Genomic DNA, 27,652 nt, shown 5'->3' on the forward strand with positions numbered 1-27,652 from the left:
AGAAAATAAGCTCAAGGAGAACGAATGTTTCAGATACATACTCTGTTCAGAAGTGCATTTGAAGCATCTAGAACAAAGGCAGGCACCAAAGAGGTGCTCTGTAAATAGTTGTGAATGTTGAACATGTCAGTCAGTATTTGCATTTAGCTGCTTCTTGTTTCAGTAACTGGCATCCCATAGTGTATTTTTTAGTCCATTTTTTTAGCCACTTCGTCAGCATAGCACCCATTCCACACAAGTCCAAGAGTCTGATCTGGTTTGTGACCCCTGATAGGAATCTGGTTGAGGTAATCCAGTGTGTTCAAATAATCTTATTCTCTTTTTGAACAGAAATTTATCATACAATTGCTTGAGAAGTCATTGGACGATGTAAACCTTGGAAAAGTCTTTTTTTTTTTTGCTTTGTTTATTGTGTTTAAATCACAAACTCTCATAGCACAATAACTTTAGGAAGAGTTTGCAAAGATAATGAAATAAGGGGGCTCAAGTCCAGTGGATTCTGCCCTTTGGTCCTCAGCTGGCAGGGCTAAATCCCAAGTAGAGGCTTTTGAAATGACACACTTGAAACTGTGAGAAACAGGCCAGATTGGAGTGGCTGGCTGGATTTTACTCTAGGACTGTGTGCTACCTGATGTTAACTCCGGACCTGCTTTTTCTTAACCCAAGGGCAGTTTTAATTATGTAAAGAAATGCATTGACATTCTCAAAGCAATATTACATTTAATTCTTCTCTATTATAAAAAAAAGTCTGCATTAGACAGAATTTATAAGAGACATATATCTGGGCGTATTGGCTTGAGAGAGAGGCACTGTTAGAAAAATAAAGCAATATGGGTAATGCTCTAACTGTTGGAAATCACTGAGTTTAATACATGATGATTTCATAACATTATTAAGGGCATGTATAGCATTAATTTCATGGGGCCATGCTTGTTGTCATTAGATATTTTGAAGTCACTGTCAGAAAAATATTAGAAATATTAAATATAAAACTGATTTGGCCCAAATAGGCATTTTGTATATACTGGTGTTCTCTGTTCGTCCAGTGCATGTGTAGAAATTTATGCATTCTCTCTGTGCCCCAGATTCAACCTTTTCAAAGGTTCAGTGACAGTTCTTCCAGAGCGATGTCATGATCACATTCCCTAGTACTCATCTGCGTCTGAAGTTACTGTCTTTCTATTCAGGCCTGAAGAAACATTTTTGCCTCCGTTCCTTCCTTCCTTCCTTCCTTCCTTCCTTCCCTCCCTCCCTCCCTCCATCCTTCCTTCATCCCTTCTCTCCTTCTTTCCTTTCTCCCTCCCTTCTTCCCTCCCTCCCTTCTTTCCTTCCCTCCTTTCTTTTAGACAATCTAATATTTAACCATCCTTTCCCCTCAAATCACTTATACATTACTATAGTTATGGGCACCCATTTTTGTTTTAAGTTTTAGACCAGATTTTAGAGGACATCAGTAGCACTTCCTTCTAGAGGAAGTTTCAGGTACAGGATTGTCATTTCCTGTGTGGAAACAAAAATAAGAAAAGTACTAATTGTAAGGGAAGGTCATTTTGAATCAGAAAAACTTCTGAGTCACTGTGTATTTTCAGGGAACACATTCTTGTCTGCAATAAAGAATACCGTTAGATTCCCTCCAAAGGCCTCAGACTCTCTTGATAAGGGTGTCAGTGAGTGACTGTAAATGGAATGTGACACATTAAGAAGGCCCAGCGCTTGGGGAACACGCAGGTGTGTGAGTAATTGGCAAGTTCACACAGAAATGTGCAGAGGGCGGCCTGCAGTTGCTTGTGCCTGATCTGAAGACAGGAACAAAGTGTGGGCCCCCTAGTAACGTCTAGACCCAAGGATTTCTAGATAAAGGATTGAGAATGCCTAAAAATGTCAATAAATCAAGGGTATTTTCCAGGCTTGTAGTTCCTAAATACTAATCCAGACTAATTTAAGCAAGTATGATTTTGCTTAAATGATTCCATCCAAATAGAAATGTCTGGCTCTTCCTTTTCAGGTTTCATGTCTTTCTCCAATTATTTCAGTTTTGACCTCATAGGTGGAGTATGCTTACATTTCTAAGCTCTGTTTCCTTCACACTAAACAATATCCACATACCTTCCTGTCTTGTCTTCCCACTCACTTTATCTTGATTTTCAAGACACAACAAAAATACTTCTTCTCAGAAGCCATCCTACCCTGGACCCAGGGGAAATATTTACTACTTATTTCTATAGGCCCCTTAGTACTAAACAATTTTCCCTAGAGTATCTTTAACATTTTATTGAGTCAGAGATTTAGCCAGTTTTATTTTTTGTTTTGAGGACAAAAACCAGATACATGGTAGGTCTACAAAAATCTAATGACTGACTGCCAAACCTAGTCCGGGGGTATACAAAGTCCCTGTTCTCGTACCCTTACAGTTTGGGAGAACAACTTGTAAATCAACAAATTCAATAAGATGATAAAACTCTGAGAAATGAAATTCATTAGTTACTCAAAAATTCATAAACTATGGGGGCAGGAAAGTCTCCTTTTCCATATTTTTCCCAGTGTGGATGGTTCATTGCTGTCAGTGAAAAGAGACTTTATTCTCAGACCACTTAGCCTAGGATGCTATTTTGGGACTGCCAATTTGCGACATGACTGTCTACATACCATATGGTACCATTCCCTTTGTCACTCAGACTGGCCATTTCAGTCACCCTCCATTTAACGCCTGTCAATTACCCATTCATACTTTGTATTTTATCTTCTTTCACTTTCTATTTTCACTGCCATTATTCTTTTTTCGTCTTTTAACTGGCCCCACTCTCCAAGCTTCTTACCCTTGCAATACACTGCCATGAAAAAAAATCTGCTGTCATGGCAAAGTAGGTAATACAGTGGGCTCTGAAGTGGGAATGCTTGGGCTGGATTCCTGGTGCCCTCCCTTCTTAGCTGTGCATCCAAAGACAAGTCACTTTACCTTTTTGTGCCTCAGTTTCCTCATCTGTAAAATGAAGTTGATAACAGTACCTACCTCAGAGGGTTGGTATGAGAGTTGAATAAGAAAATATATGTAATGGGATGACAACAGTGACTTGTACAAAGGAAACAGCCGATACGTGAGCTATTTATAATTGCACTATCCTCTGAAAACCCTTCAATGGTTCCTCGAATGCCTAAAGCATAATCCTTAACCTGGATTACAAAGACTGAAATCGGTTTCGTCTTGATTTTCCTTTCTAATCATCTTTCCTTATTTTTCACTAGAACAGAAAACCTACTTTGGCAAATAATATGAACATGAATAATTCCATCTTTGCAAGTACCATTTTCCAGAGTTGGTAAGTTCTTTCTCTTCTTCTTCCACTATCAAAATCTTACTGTTCGCCTGAATCATAAAACTTCCTTTTATTTTTGATCATCCCAGATCCCACAATGACTTTTTTATTTTTCAAAATCTGGAAACTCATAGTGTCAGCGTTGCTCATAAAGACTGTTGATGAGCAGCACATAATGGGCCTCATCTCCCACCCGAGACTAAAGTCCTGGAGATGAGAGTTTGCTCTTCTACTATACCACGCATTTTCCTTTGCAGGATCTAGCCAAGAATATCTTTTGCAAGATTGCTGTTTTGTAACCCATGAACTCTCAGTATTGACAACCATCCAGGATCCTTGAGCAAAGGGCAGCTTTTAAGGATTCTATGTCTTTGTTAATATCCAACTACTTATTACATCTTAAAAAGAAGTAAGAAGTTTGCTGACCTGCTACACAGATTGGCTGCAGGAAGAAATAAAAGTGCCCTCTCTAACATTAAATATGACATTTTGTAAATTGATCAACTATTACCAAAGCTTTTGTTCAAATTCTCATTTGTAGATCGTGGAAATGAATTCCCAGAGTCTGCCTCTCCTTTGGTATTCCCTACCTCTCATCCCTGTTCCAAATTCCAGAAAGACCTTTCTAAACACAAATATTTTTGTAAGAGTTGCCTGCTTAAAAATCTCCCCCTTGAGGTTTTTAAGCAGGCAACTGAAAATATAGGTCAACTATCTTAGCTCAACTAAAAAGACCCTTGGTGATCTGGCCCTTGGCTATCTCCCAGCTTCTTCTGCTCAAGCAATACTGAAATACTTGCCATTTTCCAAATACCTCATTCTATTTTACCCTCTATGACTTTGTACATGCCTTTTTCTTCTGCCTAGAGCATCCTTCTTTGCATCATAATTGTGACAAACTCACACTTATTTTTCTGACAAAATTTATGCTTTATCCTTCTTGTTAAGATGCCAAGACCTTTCACAGGGATAATTAATTTTCTCTTCTACACAAATATTATAACTTGTATATACTCTAGTTATTGCACTTACTATACTTCTCACTTAAAATTTATAATTCTATTTAAATGTAATTAAATAAGTTGTATTACAATTGAATACAGTGAGTACTATAATAGAACTTTATCTAATGTGCTCTCTTATTCATATGAACCATTTCATATCCTTCTAAGATATAATATCATGGTTTGAAAGACCAAAGTTTCTATATGCAGGCAAATTAGGGTTTAGATCTCAGATAATAACAGCTGATGTGCATATATCACTTACTATGTGTGAAGAACTATCCTCAGTGCTTTATATGTGTAAGTCATTTAATCTTCATGACAATCCAATAAGATACATATTGATACACATTTGCAGATGAGGACACTGAAGAAAAGAGGCCACTTGGAGCACAGAGTCGGTGAGTGCAGAGCCAGAATTTGAGTGCCAGCCACCTGGTCACAGAGTCAGCCTCTTAACACCCCACACTATCCTTTAGCTAATTAACCTCTCTGAACTTTTCCTAACTGTAAAAGGAAGATAGTAACAACCACCTCTTTGTTAGAATTAAAGACAATGATAGTTTCCCACCTTTATTTCTCTCCTTTTTATTCATTCATATTTAGGCATACATTTATGTGACTTCCTGGCTAATATAGATAGTCTTTACTCCCTCACTATCACACATTTCAGTCCTCAACCCTATAAGAGAAAAAAAGAGCTATGACTTTTCTTTTCTTGCTGTTCCCTACTACAAACAGGCTCTGAATATTGGCCAGAGGAAGGAGGTTAGCACCATTTATATAATAAGGATGGAAAAGCTGAATTTGTTGTAATTTGTTTCAGCTCAATTAATTTTGTATTATTGCAATACAAAGTAATTCTCTGGTTGAATAATTTATCTTTAGGGCTTATTTACTTACTGTGGCACACAACAAGTACTTACTTATTGATACAACTGGGAGAAATAAGTATGTGGCTCGATAAGAACCAGAATGAAATATAAGTCAAAATAATTTGACAATTGAATCTACTTCTTAACAGTGTAGCACAGAGAATAAATCTTCCCTACATAATATAACAGTAAATTTACATAGACTTCACACCATTATTAATTATAAAATGTATCTTGTTCCAATAAACTTCAACAGTCAAGAGGGTAAACAGAACATGATCTCCTCAAATTTCAACCAGACAAGAAGCTATAATCTCATCATTCAGAAGTCTATATCTGTTGATCAACTCCATGAAAATTAAAATTACATATTTGAGAAACTGTTTTGAAATTCTGGTCAGCAAATATGAAGGAAATATGGTACCACTTCAAATTTTTTAACTTCTGTAAGCTGAAAATGTATATCTTAATTAACATAATATCCTAAACAGAAATATATTACAAATCCCAATCAGCTGCTTCAGACATTGATTACCTAAGTAAACACATTTAGCTCCATAAAATTAAGGGTTTCAAATCCAATATTAACAAGGTTGACTTGATTTTGAAAGCATGGCAGGCTGCGATTTTGTACGTGTGTAAGTGCAAGTGTGTGTGTTTGTGTATCCCGTTATGGCACATTTTCACATGTAGTGCATATAAAAGTCCATTATACATTTAAGTAGTGTTTTATTTAGATTCTCAGAATACATGCTAGGTTGCTTGAAATTATTTGATTACATAAAACCAAAGTTCATTCATGTTGAAATCTTTTTTTTTCCCTGCAAGCTACTTGAAATGGAGGGCACATTCTCAGGAAAGAAATTTAATTTATTTGTGAATTTGAGTAGGGGTTTACATAATTTCACTTCTCATTTTGTTCTGAATTTAATCACTTTCAAAACCATTGAAAAGGTATAAACGCACACATGCACGCACAAATGCAATGGAGCAATACAATTACTCATGCTGTTATTAAAAACTAGAGGGGCTTGTCTTACTTTCCAGTAAACAATTTCACTTTTGCAAGACACTGTGGTTTGTTCTTCCCAGTCCCTTCCTGACTGTAAATTGGGGACTTACTGGAGGAACATTGGTAATTTTTCAGGTTTATATGGATGTCATTTAGACTAGATGGCTTTAGTGCTTCATCTAATTTTGAGCCCTCTTTAACTCAGATTTGAAGTTTATAGTTTCTATGCTTCTGAGATTATTCATATCTTCTCATACTCTTGTGAGTATTGGGAAGTTGACAGTAATATTAGAAAGTGCACAAAATATGAGTCAGTCACTCAAAAGTATGCAGCAAACACATGGGAAAGTTGGGGCTTAAAGTCTTGTCTTCTGATTCCTAATTCAATATTCTTTCCACTTCAAATCTTCCCACGTCTTTACTATGTTTGCACTGTCTTCTCCTGACATTTAACCTCCTAAGCTTTCTTTTAGCAACTGTACTAAGGGAATAATTTTGAGGTCTTAAAATGTTTAAATTCCAGGAGCATGTGCAAGATAAGAAATTGAATTTTCCAATTAAGGTAATTGTATCAGTTTCTTAAAGTCCATAAATATTGATGCATTATGAATCTATTATTTTTCAATATTTCATTCAAAAAGGGATGGGGGAATGAAGTTGTATTTCTTGACATTATTTTCATTATTTCAATTTCCTCATGAAACTTAAAATCATTAGGCCAATAATTCATGATGACATGAAAATAATGCTTTAAAAATCCAATGTCAGAATATCGATTGTTTTTAAAAACTAAGATCTTACAACTTGCATTTGGCCAGCATAGTTGAATAGTATTCTATCACAGCTTACCTTGCATTTGCAAGAACACTTCCTAGAATTTAATATCATAAATTATCCTTAAGTAAATATTGCATTATTAAATGATTAGTAATAGTAACTATAACTTAAAATTAGAGTAGGAAAAATATAACAAATATAAACCATATTAATGAACAAAGCACATGACCTTTATTGGTATATAAAATATCCACATTGCCAATTAGTGACACTCTTCACAATTCCTGAAAAATTGCATCTTATTGGAGCCATTTTACTTGTCCCCTCAAAATGTTCTGCTTTAAATGTAAAAGCAAAATCTCTCTCAATCTAAAGTGTTTTGTAGCTCACCATGTTACCAATGCAGACATTTACACGAAGGTATTATTTTATAATATTATGCATAATTTGTTTTACTTTGAAGCCCAGTTGGTTTTAGAAATAAATAACAAATTGTAAGTTTAGTTCAAAAAGCAGGATTTGAAATTTGAAACAGTAATCTTAGTAATATACCTTTTCAAAGCTTTAAAAATTAACTAGTAGTATAGGAAACAAAAGAACACACAAAACCAAAGGGTTCAGCCAAAACCAAGGATTACTTTGGAATCTAAGTGTGAAAGTTCTTCTGGGTAAGATCCAGCATTTAACCTTCTTCATGTACGTGTAGTTCTAGTAATCAACAAATAAACTTATCTCTTGAATATGATGCTGGTGGAGAACCACAAAGAACTAGGAAAAACATACAGGCAGTCTCAGCCTTACAGCACAGTCAAAAGTACTCAAGTGGCCTGCAACTATTACTTAAGCTTCACTGAATGTCACACTAACTCCTAGAGAGTGACTTGAGAAACAGGGGATATGTCATCTGGATTGCCTTTTGATATATGTGTAATAGAACCGAAGAAATTGAAGTGCCTGAAAGGACAACATGATTAATCTGAATGTGAAAAACATTTCTCTGAACCAATGATTCCTTTTATGGTAAGGAAATGAATACACTTCACAACTTTCATTTTAGGTCAGAGGCAGTGCAGCTTGTGTTACAACTGAAAAGAGAAACACTAAAGATAAAAGAAAAAGAGGATGGTGCTGAAAAGAAACATGTTCAGCAGCCATTGTGATTCAACTTACCCTGACGTGCTTTTCATGAGATGAAGAAGGACGGATGGAAAAGAAAAGCACACAAATGTTAATGGATACATTTCAATCCAAAGAAAGCCATGGAATAAAACAAGAGCATCATTTCAGATGTGTGGAAGCTCAGATATGAGAAAGACATGGTATTTTTTTTTTTTTCACCATGACACACATACTCACTGCGTCCAAAAGCATAATCAGGATGAGGGCAGTTCTAATAGTCGACCAGTAAGTCTGTCTCTTGAAAATGAGCCACTCTGAAACATGCATGATCACATTTTCCCAGCCTCTAGTAAACCCCTGGAGGAAGTCAGGCAGCTTGTTAAAGAATATTTTTTGCCTCAGGCTACTGTTTACAAATAGAAGCAGTAACTTACTAAGTGGTGCTCAGATTCTCATACAGATTTATAAGCTTACTGTTAGAGCTTAAGAAAAATACAGCAGACTTCTGGAAGGCAGTAACTTGAAGAAAGCACTGGTTTGAGGGTCAGTGTCTGGATTCTAGTTCACGTACATGGTTTCGTCAAAATCACTAGTAGCTTCTGAGGTTCAATCTCCTGAATTTAATTTGAGGCAAGAAGGAATGTGGACATTCCAGATCCATAATTTTATAATCCTAACAAGTGCTGTAACAATAGTAATCATGTGCCAGTGATCAGATCATGAGAAAGTATAAAAAATTCTATCACTTCTTCCCCTGACACATGGAATTCTTCCTCCTCTATGTGAACTGCCAGAATAAATGTTGAGCTGTGCTAACTGGGTGTCTTTCAGGAGAAGCATTTATTTATCTGGACAGATGTTTATAAATGTTGCACTGAGGGGGAAAATGAACTAGATTGGTTCACCAATGCTACCAAAAATCATCACAAAAACGTAGATTTAAATGTAGTGTTTGAAGTAGCCCACTTGTTCCCTGGATAGAATAGAGGCACTGGGAAAATATGGAATTTAAATAATCCAACAAAAGGCCATGAGAATATTATTTAAAATTTTCTGTACAAGCATAATAGACGAATTCTTAGAAAAATAAAACTTACTATAGCTCATAAAATAGAGTCAATATAACAAAATATGAAGCAGAGATTCCTATCTAAGAAATGAGGCAAGTTAGAGAGCTCCCTTTTTTATTGCACAATCATTATAAAGAAAAGCTGCACGTGCAATGCCACACCCTGCACATGCCTCCTCCAAACACATTCATTCAGAGAAACTGTATATTCTTTCATTAAATATGCATTTTAGAGAAATGCATGTTCGTTGACCTTAGCTGCAGATCAGCTGTGGCAAGCTCTTTAAATTTTCACATAAACAAAAACATAATTGTCCATACAAATTGGCATCACAATGTCCTAAGAAATTTAAGGCATATTTCTTACAACATATATGCAACATAAAGAAAATTAAGACCCAAAGAGATACATTCCAGGCGGTTAAAGTGGTTTTCCTGTCAACATACCTGTGAACACTTTGATGAGTTCTGAGAAAAGGGCAATTTCTGTGCTCTTCATGAAAATTGCCAAAGTATTTGGGGCCAGTTATTACCATGGACAAAATAATCTTCCTCAGTCTACTAGCTACCTAGGAATTGCTCTCCAATAAAACAAGGTGAACAAGTCTGCACACGGTGGAATATTAATATTTCTCACATATTTATCATTTTTAAAATAGGAAACTTGTACCTATAGAAACACCCTGAATATAAAACATAAGAAAAATGATGAAAATAAACAGGAAACACAAATATAAAGGCATCAGTCAAGAAGTATTACTTAAAGTTCTAATATATTTATCGATGTATATAAGTTATCTGACTTTTCATAGTTTTTATGAACTTTCTTCTTCTCTATAGTCAATTAGTTTAAGAGCAATACTGAGCAGCTATTTCGCTTTAGAAGAGTAAGTATTTCAGCTCACAACCTTCAAAAAAAAATATGTTCTGCAAAGGACAAAGCTATAATTGTAAATGACTCTAAGAGAGTTTGTGATAATATATTATAAATTCATATCAGAGGTAATATATATTTGCATAATTTTTTTGGTCTGGATAAAGTGATTTTTCTTCTTATAAAATTGATATTCTTTTCTACATGCAGTTATTTACAGGAACATATAACCTCATTCTTTTTCTTTCTACTCCAGATTGTCAAGGTTACGAGACTAGCAAGAGAGATTCTGGTCAAGAATTAACATTTTTCAGTTAAAGACCACTGTAAGTAATAGGCAAATAACAATTTTTCATTGACCTAGAAAACAGGTTTTAAGGTACCCTATAATGAATAAGATCAATCCAGTTGCTGGCACAATATTTTCCTTGGGAACATCAGCATACATCCAGACACAAACAAGAAGACATTATCAACTAACGTATATCTTATATTCCAAAACAGGATTCTTAAATGTTTAAGTTGCCTCACTTTACTCTTCTAGATCTCTTACTGAATGAATGGGCCTTCTGTTTATAAACTAGCTAACTTTGAATGTACAACTCCATATTAGAAATAATTTACTAAATGAACTCCATATGTGGAACAGAGTTGCCTCTTCCTTCTTAAGGTTCAAGTTGGTGACTCAGAAATTTTAAAAATCAATTATTAACACCAAATTGGGAAGTGAACAGGTAGTAACTGAAGTGGAAAAGTGGAATGAAGAAAGGATTTCTTTCAATAGGTGAAACCTGAGAATGTTTAAATGCTGATGGCCACAACACCGAAGAGAGCAGAATTTGAATGTATAAGTACAAGTGGGAAACTGGCACAACGTGACAGACAAAATGGGAAAGGATGCTCTTAAGTAAGAAGAGATTAACCTAGTTTCCATAATAAAGCAGGATGGGGGCAAGTGTTAGCATGGATTTGGCAGCAAATAATTCAGAGGACTCAGATTGGTCTCTTTTTTTTCTCTCCCTCTGAAGTAGAATGTGAACGCACCTGCAGAATATGTGGGTTTGAGGACAGTGGAGGTCTCCAACAGAAGTTGCAGAGAGTAGAAAGAAGATCTGTGAGAGAAAAGTACTGGGATTACTTGGCAGTGTTGAATTCCCAAATGAAGCTGGTCCAAATTTCCCTGCATTAATTTTCTCCTGCAGCACAGAGGTGCCCAAATGTAGCCATGGAGAAAGAATATTCATTGGTGGCTGTAGTTACGATGTGGATGTCACCAAATGAAAGAGGAGTGATGGGCTTTAGGAATTTTTGAGTGTGGTGAAATTATGGACATAGAATTCAAGCTAAATAGGGAGAGAGAAGAGGACCAAATGGGGCTGATGCACTGGGAAAGGATAGAAGATTTTAAAAAGACGATAGTAGAAGTTGATAAAGGGAGCTGAAGGGAGGAGATAGGAAGGAATCATATGCTTGAATTAGTAATTTTCAAACAGGAATGATTTGGGGATGATGACAAGATTGAGAATACAACATGAGAGGTGTCTGACTTGGAGTAGAGAATGACATTGGAAGTAATGAAGCTGTGAACTTGAATGTTAAGTTGTGAATGGTTGTTCTATATGGATACAAGAGCACCCGGGGTGATGGCAGAAATTGCTTTACATATAAAGACAGATGATGGGATACAGATAAAAATAAATAGCGAAGCACATTTCTAGTGATCCTTACAAATGAAAGAAAATGGTTCAGAAGTTTTAAGTATGGTTCATCATCATACTTCTTCAGAAATAATTTTTCTTTAAAGTTAATATTGATTCAAAATAGCTAAAATATTCGACTCTTTAAAAGAGGTTAAAAAATCTTTATTCTTCCAAGAATTTTTGTTATTCATTTGCCTAGCAATCATACCACAGTCAAGCCCCAAATCAAAATTTTAAGTATGTAAAATCTGAAATAAAGACATTTAATTGTATGTTCGTGTACATACATATATGCATAAAATATAACATATATACACATACATATATATTTTTGAATGAAAAGTCTTGTTATAGAACTATGTTTTACAAAATAGTAGCAATAGGATGTAATCAGTGGCCTTCTTAGAAATGTGGAAACAAGGTAGAGAAGCTTGCTTCCTGAAAGGCTAATTTTAAATAACTATGGGAAAAAAGCACATCTTCAAAGTCCTTATAAAAATTACCATACAGAGCTAATATAAGAGCCTATATTTGTGGAAATAAATATAGAGAATACTCTCCCAATTAAGATGTCAGTCACCATTATATTTAAGTTTACCTTAATTAGTCACTTTTTTTCCTTTTAATAAAGGAACTTAATTATCCTTGCTATTAGGCACTAACTTTGAACGTTTTACTGGGATGAATAACAGATTGATTCAAGCACATATTTAAATTTCTTACATAGCTTATTTATTAGTGATCATTACTATTTTTTAACATCTTTATTGGAGTGTAATTGCTTTACAATGTTATGTTAGTTTCTGCTGTATAACAAAGTGAATCAGCTATACATAAACATGTATCCCCATATCTCCTCCCTCTTGCGTCTCCCTCCCTCCCTCCCTATCTCACCCCTCTAGCTGGTCACAAAGCACCAAGCTGATCTCCCTGTGCTGTGCGGCTGCTTCCAACTAGCTATCTATTTTCCATTTGGTAGTGCATATATGTCAATGTTACTCTCTCACTTCGTCCCAGCTTACCCTTCCCCCTCCCCATGTCCTCAAGTCCATTCTTTATGTCTGTGTCTTTATTCCTGCCCTGCCCCTAGGTTCATCAGACCCATTTTTTTTTTTAGATTCCATATGTATGTGTTAGCATACAGTATTTGTTTTTCTCTTTCTGACTTACTTCACTCTGTATGAAAGACTCTAGGTCCACCCACCTCACTACAAATAACTCAATTTCCTTTCTTTTTATGGCTGAGTAATATTCCATTGTATATATGTGCCACATCTTTATCCATTCATCTGTCAATGGACCCTTAGGTTGCTTCCATGTCCTGGCTATTATAAATAGTGCTGCAATGAACATTGTGGTACATGATTCTTTTTGAATTATGGTTTTCTCAGGGTATATGTCCAGCATTACTATTCTTATATCAAACTTTGGGATAATATGTGTGGCTAATTATATCAGAAAAAAAAATCAATTTTATAAAGCAACTACACCACGTTGAAATTACCTCCATTTCTCATTCTTAAAAAAAGGTGTTTAATTTGAATACATTTGTTGCTCATTTTGAAGGATGGGATGGGGTCAGATAAGAAGCTAATTATTATCTATGAAAAAAATTATGTTACTCTTTTCAGAGTATAAAGAGAGAGATTTTTTTTGACTCCTCGTGGAGACCATTTAAAATTAGATAGGGTACTCAAGGTCCAGCTGAAAGACTGGACTACATACTCTTTAAATTGTGGCCTTATCCCAAATCCTAAATAATTCAGAGAAAACAGGGCTCAGGAAACCTGCACTTTTATATACCACAGTGCTTGGAAAGCTATGTTTCTTCATGTGTGGAGGAAATAGCAGTTTCTACCTCAAAATCTTTGTGAAAACTTAAAGAGAAAATACATGTAAAATGTGTAGAACAGTGCCTAGCATACTGCAACTACTCAGTGTGATTATTAAATATTTATTACATATAAAGTAGATCATTATTACCATTACTACACAAAGGATGAGGAGGAAGATGGAACAGGATATATGCACACAAGGAGACAGAAGTAGTTATAAACAAGAAATAGATATTAAGTATATTAAGAACATAACATGTAAGATGGGAAGTAGAGACAGATAAAGCTGGTGAGATAAACAGGAACCAGATAATATAGGGATTTAGGGGCTATATAAAAGCATTTGGAATTTATCCTAGGGATGCTAGGAAATGAGTGAGGGATTTTAGGCAAGTTTAGAAATATGATTTAGATAGATCCCTTTAGCTGAAGTGTGAAGAATGATTAGAAGAAGGCAAGGCTGGAAGTATAGACACTGTTTTAGTATGATGGCCTGAGAAAGAAAAGAAGAAAATCAACATGCTTGAGAGATTTTAAAGAGCTAGTATCTGGATTAACAGTATAGGGAGGTGACAGTGATCATGTACGCAGGTGCCTAGAGGAAGGGTAAGGACAAAGCAGAACGAGGGGTAAAGGCAAAGCCCAGATTTCTGGCTGGTCATCTGGGTGAAAGTGACCGCCCTAGTTCCTGTACCAGATTCTTAGTTTTTTGTCTTCTTTTTCCACCCAGCTTCTAGTCCTGTGTTCATTTATTCTGAACATATGTTTTGAGTACCTACACTATGCTAAGCATTGCAAATGTTTAAAAAAAGCGGAGATTCTCTGCATCTAGTTCTTTGAATTGTGTAGAGAATCACAGAATCCCAAGTCAGGTGCAACTTAAAGAGCATGTAATCCAATCTCTCAGCTGAAATTTGAATCCTTCATTTAATAATTTTGCCACGTCCATATGCTTGGCAGGTCTATGTTGGACATAATCATGAGGAACAACTCTCTTTCTAAGAGGTCAATTCTTCTCAGATCTGTGATTGTTAACAATTCTTAGACGCAGCTCAAATTTATTTGTAACAATCTCTCACTTTTGGCCCAAGATCTTATCAAGCAGCCAAAAGAATACACCTAATTGCTCTTTTCTTAGCAGCATCTGGATCTTTGTTGTCTACACTCCACATGTTCTTAATTATTTCTAACACTGCTTGAAGACATGGTTTGGTGTCATCTTGTTATGCTGGTCATGTTCCTCTGAATATACGTCTGAGTACATCTACTTCAAGCCTATTTCCCAGAAATTAACCGAATATCCAGCTATGATCTGGTCAGTGCATAGAGTTTTGGCCTTATCAATTGCTTTTTGGATATTGGAAATCAATATCTTTATCAGGCATTGTTAATTTGTCTTTTTTTGGTAGCAACATTTTTCTTAGGAGCTGCAGTTAAATGATATATATCCCCCTATACACAGGTAATCAACATGTATGGTCATGAAGTTGGATGCAGATTTATATAAATGACCCTATTAAACTTCATCTTGTTAGATTTACATCTCTCTTTAAAGGTCTTCCTTAAACAAAATTATTTATCTAAAACTTAACTATGTCCTTTAGCTTCATGCTTTCACAAATCTCATATTCATATTTAAATCAAATATGAAAAGGCTGAGTCCTCCACCTTCTGTTTCACTCAGTCATCAATTCACTTGTTCAGCCCCTGTGATTACAATGGTCCCACAAGTTATATTTCCATGCTGTTAGTCTCATTTCAATCTTATGTTCATTTAGAAAGTAATTGAAATACCTTGCTAAACTCAATATGTGGTATTTCAACAGCATTTTTCCTCATCTACATGTCTGGAAACTGTTTAAAAAGTTTAAGGACACAGCTTATTCTTAAGGAACTCCATTTATTCCTGGTGATCGATAATCCCCTTTCTTATTGTTCAAAAATAACCTAATAGATGTTTCACATTTATTTTGGGAACTAACAGTGAGGTGACCACGCTTTATCTCAGAGAACATCCGTTAAATAAGAACATTAGGTGGCTTTAGGCTTATGACACTCTTCTCATTCTATTCAAAGACCAGAGACTTAGAGAAAGGATCATGGCCACTGAAATACTTAAGTGCAATAATTTATTTTCATGACTGTGTCTCTATAAGCTCTTTGAAGAGTGGAACTGTATAATTCAAATATCGGTAGTTTCTAACACAGTTCTTGGGACATAATAGGCACTAAGTGAATGAGTGAAAAGCTATCATTTGCATGTTCCATTAATCCAGGATTTACTTCAATCAAGACAAACAATATGGATTTTAATTTTTAGAAAAGGAGGTCATTCTTCTGGTACATGTAACTATCTTGAGTTTTCACTTACTATTTTTAATTCTTATTTTATTCTTTTCATTTTCATGGACAGCAAATACAGAGACTATACACGGCTCCTGGTTCTACGTACTCTGTAATCTATTAACATTGCACCGCAGGTTCATAAGAGCAGCCCTATTTCCTGCATGTTTTCTTCCTTCCTCCATATGTATATATATATAAAGAGCACATTGGTTTTCCTCAGATTCATTTTTCCTAACAAATTTCAATGGATTTTGGCCTTTAGCCTTTGGCTATTAGTATTTTTTAGGTTCAAGAAATTCTTAGAATTGTCCATGGCTGGAGCGTGGCAGGGCTATCCATGATCAGATGGTAAGGCAATGATAGCTCTAGCTCCTCAGCAGAGCAGACAAACTTCTGGAATTCCAAGTAGGAAACTGACACATTTTCCCAGATAAATATTGAGAACATTGGGTTTAGGTTCTGAAATATTCTACTTTTATTAGAGCTTTTTGAGTTGGTTGCCCAAGAGTGTTCCCCTGTAACCATGTCTGTGCTAAATGAACTCTTGACTATAACTAATTGATCCAAGTACAAATATCTCTTCTACATTAGGCCAATCAGATTCTTTCGCCTAGGAACTTAAAAATGTGAAACAGAAAGGATGAGTTCTTGACAACACTCTAGAGAAGTATTTCATAATCTGTCGTAGTTGAAATTTTAGAGTTGTCCTGGCACTGTTGCTTCTGCAATCTCTGAGATACTCTAATATCCTACCAGTGAATTCCCCTTTTTGTTTTATTCAGCCAAATTTAGTGCCTATAACATTCTTACAAAATATATTTTTGTAGGGGAAGCAAAGACATTTACCTTCCATATATATGACCTTACTTACATGGGAAAATGTATTCAAAGCTTCTAACACGTCTTACAAATTAACCTCTGGAATACAGCTCATTTATAAGTTTAACTTGGCACATAGGCACTTAATAAATATTTATTGAATGAAAGAATGTTGTGCAGTTTCTGTGATACCTTTAATTATGAATATTTTCAGTGACATTTATTTTGCTTAGAGATATGCAAACTCTGAAACTTCCAAATGCCAAAGATTAAAAGTGCCAAGTCTCAAAACACATTGCCGTCTGTGCACTGAAGAAGACCGTTAGGATTGCAATGGAAATAAATTAACTAAATCTATAGAGCTTCACTTTTATGTCTTTGAAGTTCTAACATAAAGATTCATCGGTAGTGATTAACTGTGACTGTTATGCTCCAAGGATAAAACTACTTCTCTGGAGGATGCTGCCAATAGCTGAGTTGGAATGTTAATTTCATTTTAATGATGTTGAGAAATTGATTTCAAATACGAAATCCATATTCACTTAGCAGTGATATCCATTCAGGAGAACATAGCAAATCTAACATATAATAATATATTACCTATATTATAACTAAAGATTGAAGATGATATATTAGTCAGTATATTAATATTCATATGGTATCTTTCAATTTAGTCTCAAGATACAGAAGATTTCAACATGCATATATGTTTTAATAAAAAATTACACAGTGTTAAAATGCAGGAGAAAAACACTGGAAGATAAAAAATGACACAGATATTTCAGGATTTGTATTTCTGGAGCTAAGTAACCATTCACTGGGTATTCTGTCGATTTTAATACATTCACTGCCTATCAAGGACTGTCATGAGAGTTAGACAGGGGTATTACTACTGAAACAGACAACTTCATCTTTAATCTCATAAGTCGCTGTAAAAATAAGCTTCTCAGAATCAAAGTTAAGTCTAGAAATAAAAATCTTTAGGTCAATACATGTAACACAGTCTAATCTAACAAGTCTTTAGATTGAAAGTATGAAATAGAAAAATGAAACATAAAAATCATTTGAATATAAACATACTTATGACATTTCTGAACCTCAAAGATAAAGGGAGAACTCAAACTTTCAGGAGAGAGAGAGAGAGAGAAAGAAAGGAAAAAGAAATCCTACATGTTATATGTTAAAGAATGACAATCAACTGACATTAGACACAACTGGAAGCCAGAAGAGCGCTATGTTTAAAGTTTTGAGGAAAAATTATTTTAAACCAATACCTTTACAATTTTCAATTAATTTTATGTATAAAATATATTTACAGATCTTAAGAAGTTTGTCATAAACCTTACCAACACATTTCCAGAGATGGTGACATGGGAAATTGGCAGCTAAATATGTTCCAGGAGAAAAAATAAGAAATCTGAAGAGATATTAATACAAATATATTGATACTTCTAAAACTCTTTTTTAGGCAAAGATGCTAACGACATAAAATTTTATTTTCTTCCTTGTGAGTTCATAGTTATTGATTCTAAAGTAACATATTTATGGAATCATAATATTGTAGATGCTATTTTTAAGGAGAGATGGGGCTTATACTTTCACATCTTGGAAACCTATGACTACCCAGCTCTTTCTGTGTCAGGTAACTTTATCTAACTTGGGGGTTCAGTTTTAGGAACCTCCCTTTTCCCCATATACCTAAATCATGTCCTATCAGCTGTATCAGTAATAAAGCTGACATTTTGATCTCTTATTGTCTGACTCCTTTGTCTATTACCAAATAAATTCTAAACTTTGGCAAAGAACAGAGTTTCTATTTACTGGGTATCAAAATACCCACACTTAGATTCTAAGTGAAGTTTGGGGAGTTAGGGAGTTAAAGAACATTCATAAATTGAGGTTCTTGGTGGGCCAGACCATGTACGTTTTTGACCTTGCAGTAGCTTCTATTATGCTGTGCAGTTATTTTTTGGAGTTGTGTGGTTGACTTTCATTGGCCATCCTGAGCAAGTAGCTTTAGGGCTTAGTCTAAAACATTTGCTGGAGAGCTAAGAAAGGGAAATAAGTTCTTGAAGATCAGGATGATAAGTATAAAAGAGAAGAAGTGAAGTTCTCAGGTCTAGTCTTAGAAATGAGGAAGATATTCAGTTTGTGTTAAATCAGAAAAGATGCTTGCCATCCAATGAAATCAAACAAGGGATGATGGAAAAGATCTCAGAGAGTAGTGACACATTGAGAAAACTGTGGAGAATCATAATTTTAATACGGAGACACATATTGCAAATAATAAGTGACTCAACCCTTAAAGATTAGGAGAACTATACAACAAGACTGCAGAAAAACTGGTCCAAAGATAAGATGCAGTAAAAATGAACCAGGTAGAACAACAATAGATTGACTTTAGACCTTAAGATTAGATATTGTTCTGATGGTAGAATATCACCTGAGTGATAATACAGAACTCAGGAAGAGAATACTCAACTCAAGAATTTTTAGAACAGTAGGTGCTTTAACAGATCCAGTATTGTTGATTTCCTATTTTCATCATAGGACAGTAGCTAGAAATATAAGAAAAACAAATTTCTGCACCAGAAAGCAAAGTAGAAGTAGAACAAAGTAGGAACACAGACCAAGTAAAATGCTTTAATCTACACGTGTTTAATTTGCTGGATGGTAAGTGCACCTCAAATTAGACCTTTGTTTGGGACTGCTAACGTTGCAAATTTCTGAACTTTGCAAGAATTTGGAATGTCTTGAATGCTGCTTTCTGAAAGTATGTCCCCCATATGGTTTTTAAAAATGTGTCGTAAGTAATTTATTTAAAGATTTCTTCCAATTAAATTTAAATTCACAGATTGTCAACTGTAGATACCTGATATCCTAGTAAAGTTAAAAAGAAGACTTTTTTCCAGCTCTGCTATTCCCACAGGTAGACTAATGAATCTCTGATATGAACTTTGGTACAGTGATCATAGGTCTAAGTACTATGTCCTGGACACATCATTTGGCTTGGTCATTAGATAAAATGTAGAAAAATAACTGTTAAGAAACTACAGTCATTGCAATCATGCATGTACAATCTATAGTGTTCAACATTTTGAAATAGTTTGCTCCATTTTTTTGTGTATTTTTTCCAAAAAAGTACTTGAATTTTTTTCCATCTTGAAAGTAGCCAATTACACATGAAATGAGTATGATTCCTTGAAGCACACTTAAAGAGGATATGGTGTCTTTTAAAAAAAAGAATATTGGAATTGTTTAAATAAAATTGTAAATGCTTTAGAAAATTTGAGAACATGATCAATATTTAATCATAATTAATAATACATTTGATAGAAGTAAATTTTGAAACTATGTCATTTAAAAATAAGTTACCTTGCTTATCTTGTAAAACCCATTACACAAAGACACTTCACTCTTTGGTAACCCAGAAACCCAGGCATGGTGCCATGGAAGTCCTGAATAAGTGTTAGCACTTCCTTATATGTCTTACAAATACAGGTTGCATATTTGTGCTCACAGGGCTTTGTTATGAGATGATCAATAATAAGAGAGATATTTCTGTCCTTTCATTGATTAACAATGCTAGCCTTGTTGGATCCATTTTAACCCAAATATTATTATTCTATAGGAAATAGTTGTGCTAAGGAATGTTAACCTTTGTTGTATTATAGTTTGTTTTTAATATTCTTCTTAATATTCAAGACTAGTATTCTATTTACTACATTTAAAAATTATATTTTGCCAAAACATATTGCAAAATGAAACAATAAAGTCAAGCATAGTAAGATCTCAAACCAAGTCCAGAACTAAAATCACTTTCTGACTATGAGGATACTTAGGATTCAAGACAAAATTCCATAAAATTAATATCAAATCAATCCAACAGTGTGTAAACTTAACAATCGCTAAACTTTAATCCTAAATTTATGATATTGTCAAGTCATTGTGTAATTGGAATTTTTTAACTTTAGTAGCTGTTAAAATGGACACTTAACTTGGTCCATAAACAACAAATGAACTATGTGAGGCATTGCCTTATATGGAATATGAAAACTGGCCAGATTGCCATTATTTATAAATATTTCATTGTGGGAAAAATGAGAATTAACTTTTAAGGGAAATAAACCATGTCCATTAGCCAGGCTAGGTTTTGATTATTCTTATTCATTTAGATTTAAAGCAATCTTAAATAAATACCTTCAAAATCCTTTAGACATCAAATAAATTTGAGAGTCTATCAAAGGAGAAGATTTTTTTTCTCAGTAAATAACCATAAAATATAACATTTATTGATAGGAATAGATTGTGATAATATTTAAATATTGAGTAATCAGTAATGAAAGAGGAAATATTTATTAGTGTGGAATGTGACTGAGAATTTAATTGTCTTCAAGAAATAATGCTCCCACGGTCACTTCTTTTTTCTGAACAGTATTTCTACTAAATTTAGGTATATAACTAATTTTAGTAAGTAGAAAATTAATGACACAATTAGACTAGTGGACTTTTCTACACTTGTAACTACATATTTCTTCATTATTAGCAAACATCTGCAAAGCAAGTGAGAAGGCAAAATATGAAGTAAATTAATTAGCCTGACTAGTATAACCACGTGCACATTAGCCTGACTAATATAACCATGTTACAATAATGATGACTAGAGCAATGAACATTCTTTCATAGGAAAGAAGGTTAATATGAAAACTATAAACACAATGTAATATTTGAGAGGGAAGAAAAGGAGTAACCAATCAAATGATTCTGGAATAAAGAGAAATTCTTTGGATTTTAAAGAACACGGTCTAAAGGTCCTATTTCATCACAGCAAATGTTACTAAGCTTTTAAAAAATGTTATATATGGACCCACTTGCTTTCTAACAGCTGCTGAGACTCCAAAATTGCCAGTTTTGCAAGTCATTTAAAGGTTCCATATTATACATGAATGAAAAAAATACACTATCAGTTTCCTGACAGATGCAAAACAATCTGCTGTGAGTCTAAAATAAGTTTATGTTCAGTCAGTCAGAGAAACATTCTCCTTTTAAAGACTCCATTTTAAGAGGAGGTCCTTTAATTGTTGTGAGAGGAACACAAAGTTGGATACTCTCTCATTTTATCATACCAATTCAGTACTGAATTTAACATCAAATGGAATATTACATTATTTGTAAGGCTACATTTAAATATTTTAAATATATTTGAGTTTTGAAATAAATGATCTCTTAGAAAAAAACTGTTTATTTCTACTATGTGCCAAAGATTTTTATTTTAATAGTTAGCCCATTATAACCATGAAACTGCTGCACCAAATAGTTTTAGGGAAGAACAGGACACTACTGGCCTCTGTCTATTGTTTTGTTTCCAATTACTCTCTATTTAATTCCCCACAAACAATGAGACAAAGTAAGTAAAAGTTAGAAAAAGGAGGAAAAAAAATCTCCAAACCTACTTTTTCTTCAGTCTTCTATCCTTCTCAGCTTGAGTTCCAAGTTTGCCTAACCCCAGGGACTCCTGAGCTGCAGCTTCAGTCTCCATAAAGCCTCCTGTGAAGAAGTAACTATTTATATTAGGTTGGATATATTGTGTCAATTCTGAAATTAAATTTTTAAAAGTTTATTTGAGCAATTGTTTAGTATTACATTTTTTTAAATTTTTTGGCCTGCCTTGGTATTTCTAACACAATATGCATTCAATGGCATGGGTACATACATAAACATACACTGAGACAATGAAAAAAATAAAAGGTACCTCTTGGTAGACCATTCAATTGCACCTAGTAGCAACATAATACATGTAACCTGTATACTGACAAACACTTGAATATATAGTTTGAAAGCTATGAGGTCTATTTTTCCTTACGAAAAATGAAAAAAACTGTGCAGTGTGTGAGGTTTTTTTCGATGTTTGAAATGTGTGAAATTTTTCATATATAATGAAATAAATGATAGCCCAATGAGCAGAAACTCAGGTGTACGTCTTCAATTCCAAGTTGAGAGAATGGAGAAACATTTGCTGAGTTATCAAAACTTTCTGTATCTTGTTCTGGAACCCTCTTCTGCTCACTTGGATGACTCCTATATCTTTCAGTACCAACGTAACTTCCAGAACTTCCTATGTTCTGGCAGGCTTTGTTTTGTTTTGTAATTTTTATAATAATATCTGAAAAAATTCTAAATCTTTCTTAAAGAGACCCTGTAAGACTTGTTTTTACCTAGCAGGTCACAAGTTATTTGATGTAGTGTCAGTTTTATTGGCTTTGGGATATATCCTATATATATATATATATATATATATATATATATAACCTTGGAATAGGAGAAGGAAGAAAGGAAAGTGTGTTGGGCATCAAACAATTTTACAAAGCAATTATCTAGTATCTTTAAACATATCATTGTTCATAAATTATCTGTTGTAATTGAAAACTGAGAACTTAATCCTGGGCTCTGTTTTCTCTTTGCTATTTACTATGTGAAAAACATGAAGTCAAGGTAAATGAAAAATGCTCATTATTTTTAAGTCATTTTAATTGGAAGAGATTTAAATTTCCATTTAAGCTCAAGATTAAGTAGAAAGATTTAAGCTAATACTAATTCTTAAAAGTCTACACAAAAACATTCACCAATATATCAGTAAATAAGTACTATTAAAGATAAATTTGTTGTAATTATTTTTCATAATTCATTTTAACAAATAATTTAAATACTCAGTATTATTAATTCTGGATCATTGATATAAATAAGTTAATCTCATAGCCTACTAACTCTGTTACTGAACTGGATAATTATAAGAAAGTCCTCTTTAATTGAAAACACATTGCTGTCTAGATCTTATTCAGGGATTCAGAGTTTGAGGACTGAAATTTATTCAATTATGCATGTATGCAATTAATACTTAAAGAACATTTTATTGTGAATGATTTTCGTTGTTGGTATCATTAGGAAAGTCATCCACTAGTTGACTAAAATACTCTTGGGAAACATTTTTAAATGTGGGAATTTCCATTATGCACAGTGAGAATATTTTCATTTTATTTTTCTCATTGGTATACTTGCCCTACTGTATGTCCATAAATTACTATTCACAATCTGTAATTAACAATAAAATTGTTCTCTTGAAACATAAATGGAAAGGAATAATGATTCACTTAAAAGTTAAAAATTCTAAAAAAAAAAAAAAAGTTAAAAATTCTTGATCAGTCCAGATGGGGACACAGAGATTGATGAGTAGACCCATTCTATAAACAATGAGACATTTTCAACCACTACACGGTTGAATGAACCAGGCTTTTTGCCCTTCTGAGCAAAGAACATATAAATTATGATTTAAATTTTTTTCAAGAACCCAACATTTTAATTAGAGAAAAGAACAGTTTTTAAAAAAATAAACGCTCTGGAGGAGAAACAAAGAGAGCTCTAGAGGAATTTTGTGAATCAAAACTAGACCCAGAAAAAGTAGATATTAGACTTTTCTTCTCATAAATAAAATTATAAAAATAAAAAGCATGAGGAGCTTGGGAATACTCTGAGCACTTCAAAATCTAATATCCTTTGAAAAGAATTTAATAAAGAATTGTCGACACATCCTGTTTGAAAATGCCAATAGAAAATGACACTTAAGGCCATAGTAGGCAAAATTATTTTTAAGCAGCATATGTAGAACTCTACCCTTAAGCAGGAGCAAAAGTCTAATTATGTACATTTTTTTTTAAGCCCAAATAAAACATTTCTAGATGAGAAAAACATTCTTTCATAGAACTGATCCAGCTGTCCCATAAATCCCAGGTTCGTCTTTCCAACCACCTGACCAGCTAAGTGGTAGGATGACCTCAGTCAAACCAGCTTATGAACTCTTTTACTCTGCGGATGATTATCTAAATCTGGTGAGAGTCTGCTTCAATTTTTCCTAGGTATCAGTGGGATCCCATGGCTGTGTGGACTTTAGGAATATCTACTCATCTAGACGAATGTATTCACTAATCACATATGGCATTGAGTACTTGAAATGTGGCTGGTCCAAATTAAGCGCTCTGAGTATAAAATATGCAAAAGATTTTGAAAACTTAGTACCAAAAAAAAAAAAAAAAAAGAAAAGAAGATATCTAACTAATAATTTTATATTGATTACATGTTGAAATAATAATTTTTTCTATATTGGTTTAAATAAAATACATTATTAAAATTAATTGCCTGTCTCTTTTTACTTATCTTAATATGGCTACTAGAAAATTAAAAATTACATATGTAACTTATATTTGCGGCTTGCATTATATGCCTGTTCAGCAGTGCTATATAGTAGTGGTTCTATACTGGACACAGTACCAGTTTCCAGAGGGAATGTAAATATTTGCATATGTTGATGGAGGAAGAGGGCCACATTTTTAGATGTCACAACGACTGCACAGTGCAACCGATATATATTAGGTAGGAGACAAGAAATCTAAACTTCCTTCAATGAATAGAAAATTCTTTAGCTTGCCCATCTTGAAATGGCAAGAGAGTCCCCAATGAGAAACACTGGCTGGTGGACACTAAGCGTTACTTATTCTCCAGGAGACCCCTTAGGAATATGGAGAGAGCATCATTAACTCCACCCATCTCATGGCATAAAGTGCTCAGGCATAGAAGGCTCGAGTCCCATGAGCCAGTGTACATTCAGATAATAAATTGCTTATCACCTTGTCGGCGGCCCCCTAGTGCCTGCATATGCAAAAGCCCAAGCCAAAATTCACGTCCTCAGTGAAGTTCTCTGGGCACTCTATCACTCAGGCACACTCTCTTTTGTGAGGCTGTCAAGGACTTGTAAGTGTTTGAGACAGAATAACTTTTAGGGTGTGAGGGGCCTAGTCAAATATTTTTCCAACCCCCTTTCTATACAAACATTTTGAGTAACCCAAAATTAGTGGGACGACAATCTAGTTAGTCCAATCTCATATGATACCATTCTAAAGGCAGGAGTGAGTGATTCAATTGTTAGACCATCCTTCTGAACCAGGGTCAGGCCGCTGGTCCAGAACAACCCCATAGGCAAGTCTCTGTGCTCCCCAAGGAATCTGGTCAACCCCAGATACGAGGTAGGGAGTTAGGGAGAAACAGGGACCCAGGTGCACATGGTTTGGTTGGATTAGGCACCCTGCCCAGATGGCACTGCCTTCCTGGCTAGTTACAGGTTCTGAAAGGTAAAAAAAAAATTGAATGCTTCTAGAGACTCGACCTACAGGTCCAGGTCTTGGGTGAGGGTGTTCTGCCCGGATGGCATTGCCAGCCCCAACCTCTCCCAGGGACCAGAAGGAAGGTTTTAGAGAATTTCAAGAGAGGTGCTACAAAGTGTGAGGTTACCTAAGACCCAGGCTGAGGAATTTGAGGAAGGACCTTCATATGCCCAGATCTTTGGATGGGACTCGTTGGAGATATCTGTTCGTTTGGATTGTGAAGGCAAATATCTCTATGATGCCTGGGCCTCAGACTCCAATCAGAATAATTTATTTCATGTTGACCCTTGAGGTACAAGTCCGTAGGAATTTCTGGCCAAAACCCACATTGCAAAAGCTCTGTATCTCCATTTTTCCAGCAGAGTTCCCTGTTATCGTATTAAAAAGGGAACTCTAATTCCAGGGAGATTAAGACTATAAACTGCGGCTGATCAGTAGTTTCATCTTTCTTCTACTTGACCTCACTTCGGTATTAATCCATCCACTCATTTTGATTTTAAATGCACTTGAATTTATAAGTGATTACTTAATTGTTTCATGACTCTTAGTCTGTTAGTTCTCTGGAGGATGCACCTAGGCACTGTGCCTGGCGCATAAATGGTATGTAATAAATGCATTCACAATTGAAGCTAAAAAATGCTTTCTTCAAAAGAAGACCCTTTCATTATGCAGAGCATGACTCATCTCTAATTGATACTTTGGGAAATTATATTGTATTTTCTAGTTCCATAACATCTAGGAACAATCTGAATTTCGGGGTAAAGGCCAGAACAGGCACCCAAATTTTACATGTAGAAAGGTGCTTGCTAACTAATGCTGGTGCAATGTTGATGCTGTTTCTGTCAGTGTGAAATTATTTTCTTCATTATGCTGAGTATAATAAATCAAAGAATTCAGACCATTATTACATAATCTGACAGATGACCATAAAGGAAAGAAAACTGCAATTTATCAGGCAAAAAAGTCTCTTTGAAATATCCTGCTTCTCATATACACTTAAAGGAAATTTGCAAGAGTAGTTTTTATTTTTTTACTCAACAATATATGCATTTTATACATCTGTAATTAGAGGTACTACCTGTATAATTTACATATAGTTTTCTGCTTTTACCACTTTTCCATAGCTTTGCTATATTTTGATCAATTCTCCATTCTTGAAAATCTCTGTCTTTGATTTCTGTTTCCTTCTTGTAATGCTCTTTTCTTTATGCTTACCATTCACTGTTGACATCTGTTAGGGTAGTCACGTGTGTTCTGTTCTTTTTTCTTTACAGTCATTATTATTAGGACTCTCTGAAGGCCTGGGAGGGCTGGTGTTTCCTAGGCAGTAAATGTGTTAAAATCATATGGAACAGATGACTCCCCCAGAAGTAGCAAATGTTTTAACATCACTACCTCTTCACTCTCTATTACCATTTTCCTAAGCTGGTAAACTGCCTCTAAAGTGTGGTACTTGATTGCTCTGACTCCTAACTCTCACTTCTGCTTGGATACTTGACCCTGGAACCTAGATCATTTCCTGTGCTGTGTCTGCTTCAATTTGCTGTCTCCTAATCTCTGCATTTCCAATCTCTCCACAGCTTGGCAACTTGACCCTCAATTTTTATCATTTCTTTTGCTTGATATTAATAATTTGGTTTCACACTCTGGACCCCAGACTGTACCCACTTCCTAACTAACCATAAAAAGAGCCAGG

At 34.6% G+C, this 27,652-nt stretch overlaps 1 protein-coding gene across 16 annotated transcripts in view; it reads right to left on the minus strand.

Moving 5' to 3' along the window:
- Nucleotides 1–27,652, minus strand: part of PPFIA2 (PTPRF interacting protein alpha 2) — a gene marked incomplete at both ends in the record, with an annotated part of 446,629 nt that overhangs the window by 38,282 nt on the left and 380,695 nt on the right. For all 16 annotated transcript variants that reach the window (XM_079715018.1, XM_079715015.1, XM_079715013.1 and 13 more), the window contains one exon: nt 22,198–22,291. In XM_079715018.1, coding sequence (XP_079571144.1) covers nt 22,198–22,291 — 94 coding nt within the window. The remainder of the gene's footprint in view (nt 1–22,197; nt 22,292–27,652) is intronic.

The sequence above is a fragment of the Hyperoodon ampullatus genome (genome assembly GCF_949752795.1).
Source record: "Hyperoodon ampullatus genome assembly, chromosome: 11".
Taxonomy (NCBI): domain Eukaryota; kingdom Metazoa; phylum Chordata; class Mammalia; order Artiodactyla; family Ziphiidae; genus Hyperoodon; species Hyperoodon ampullatus.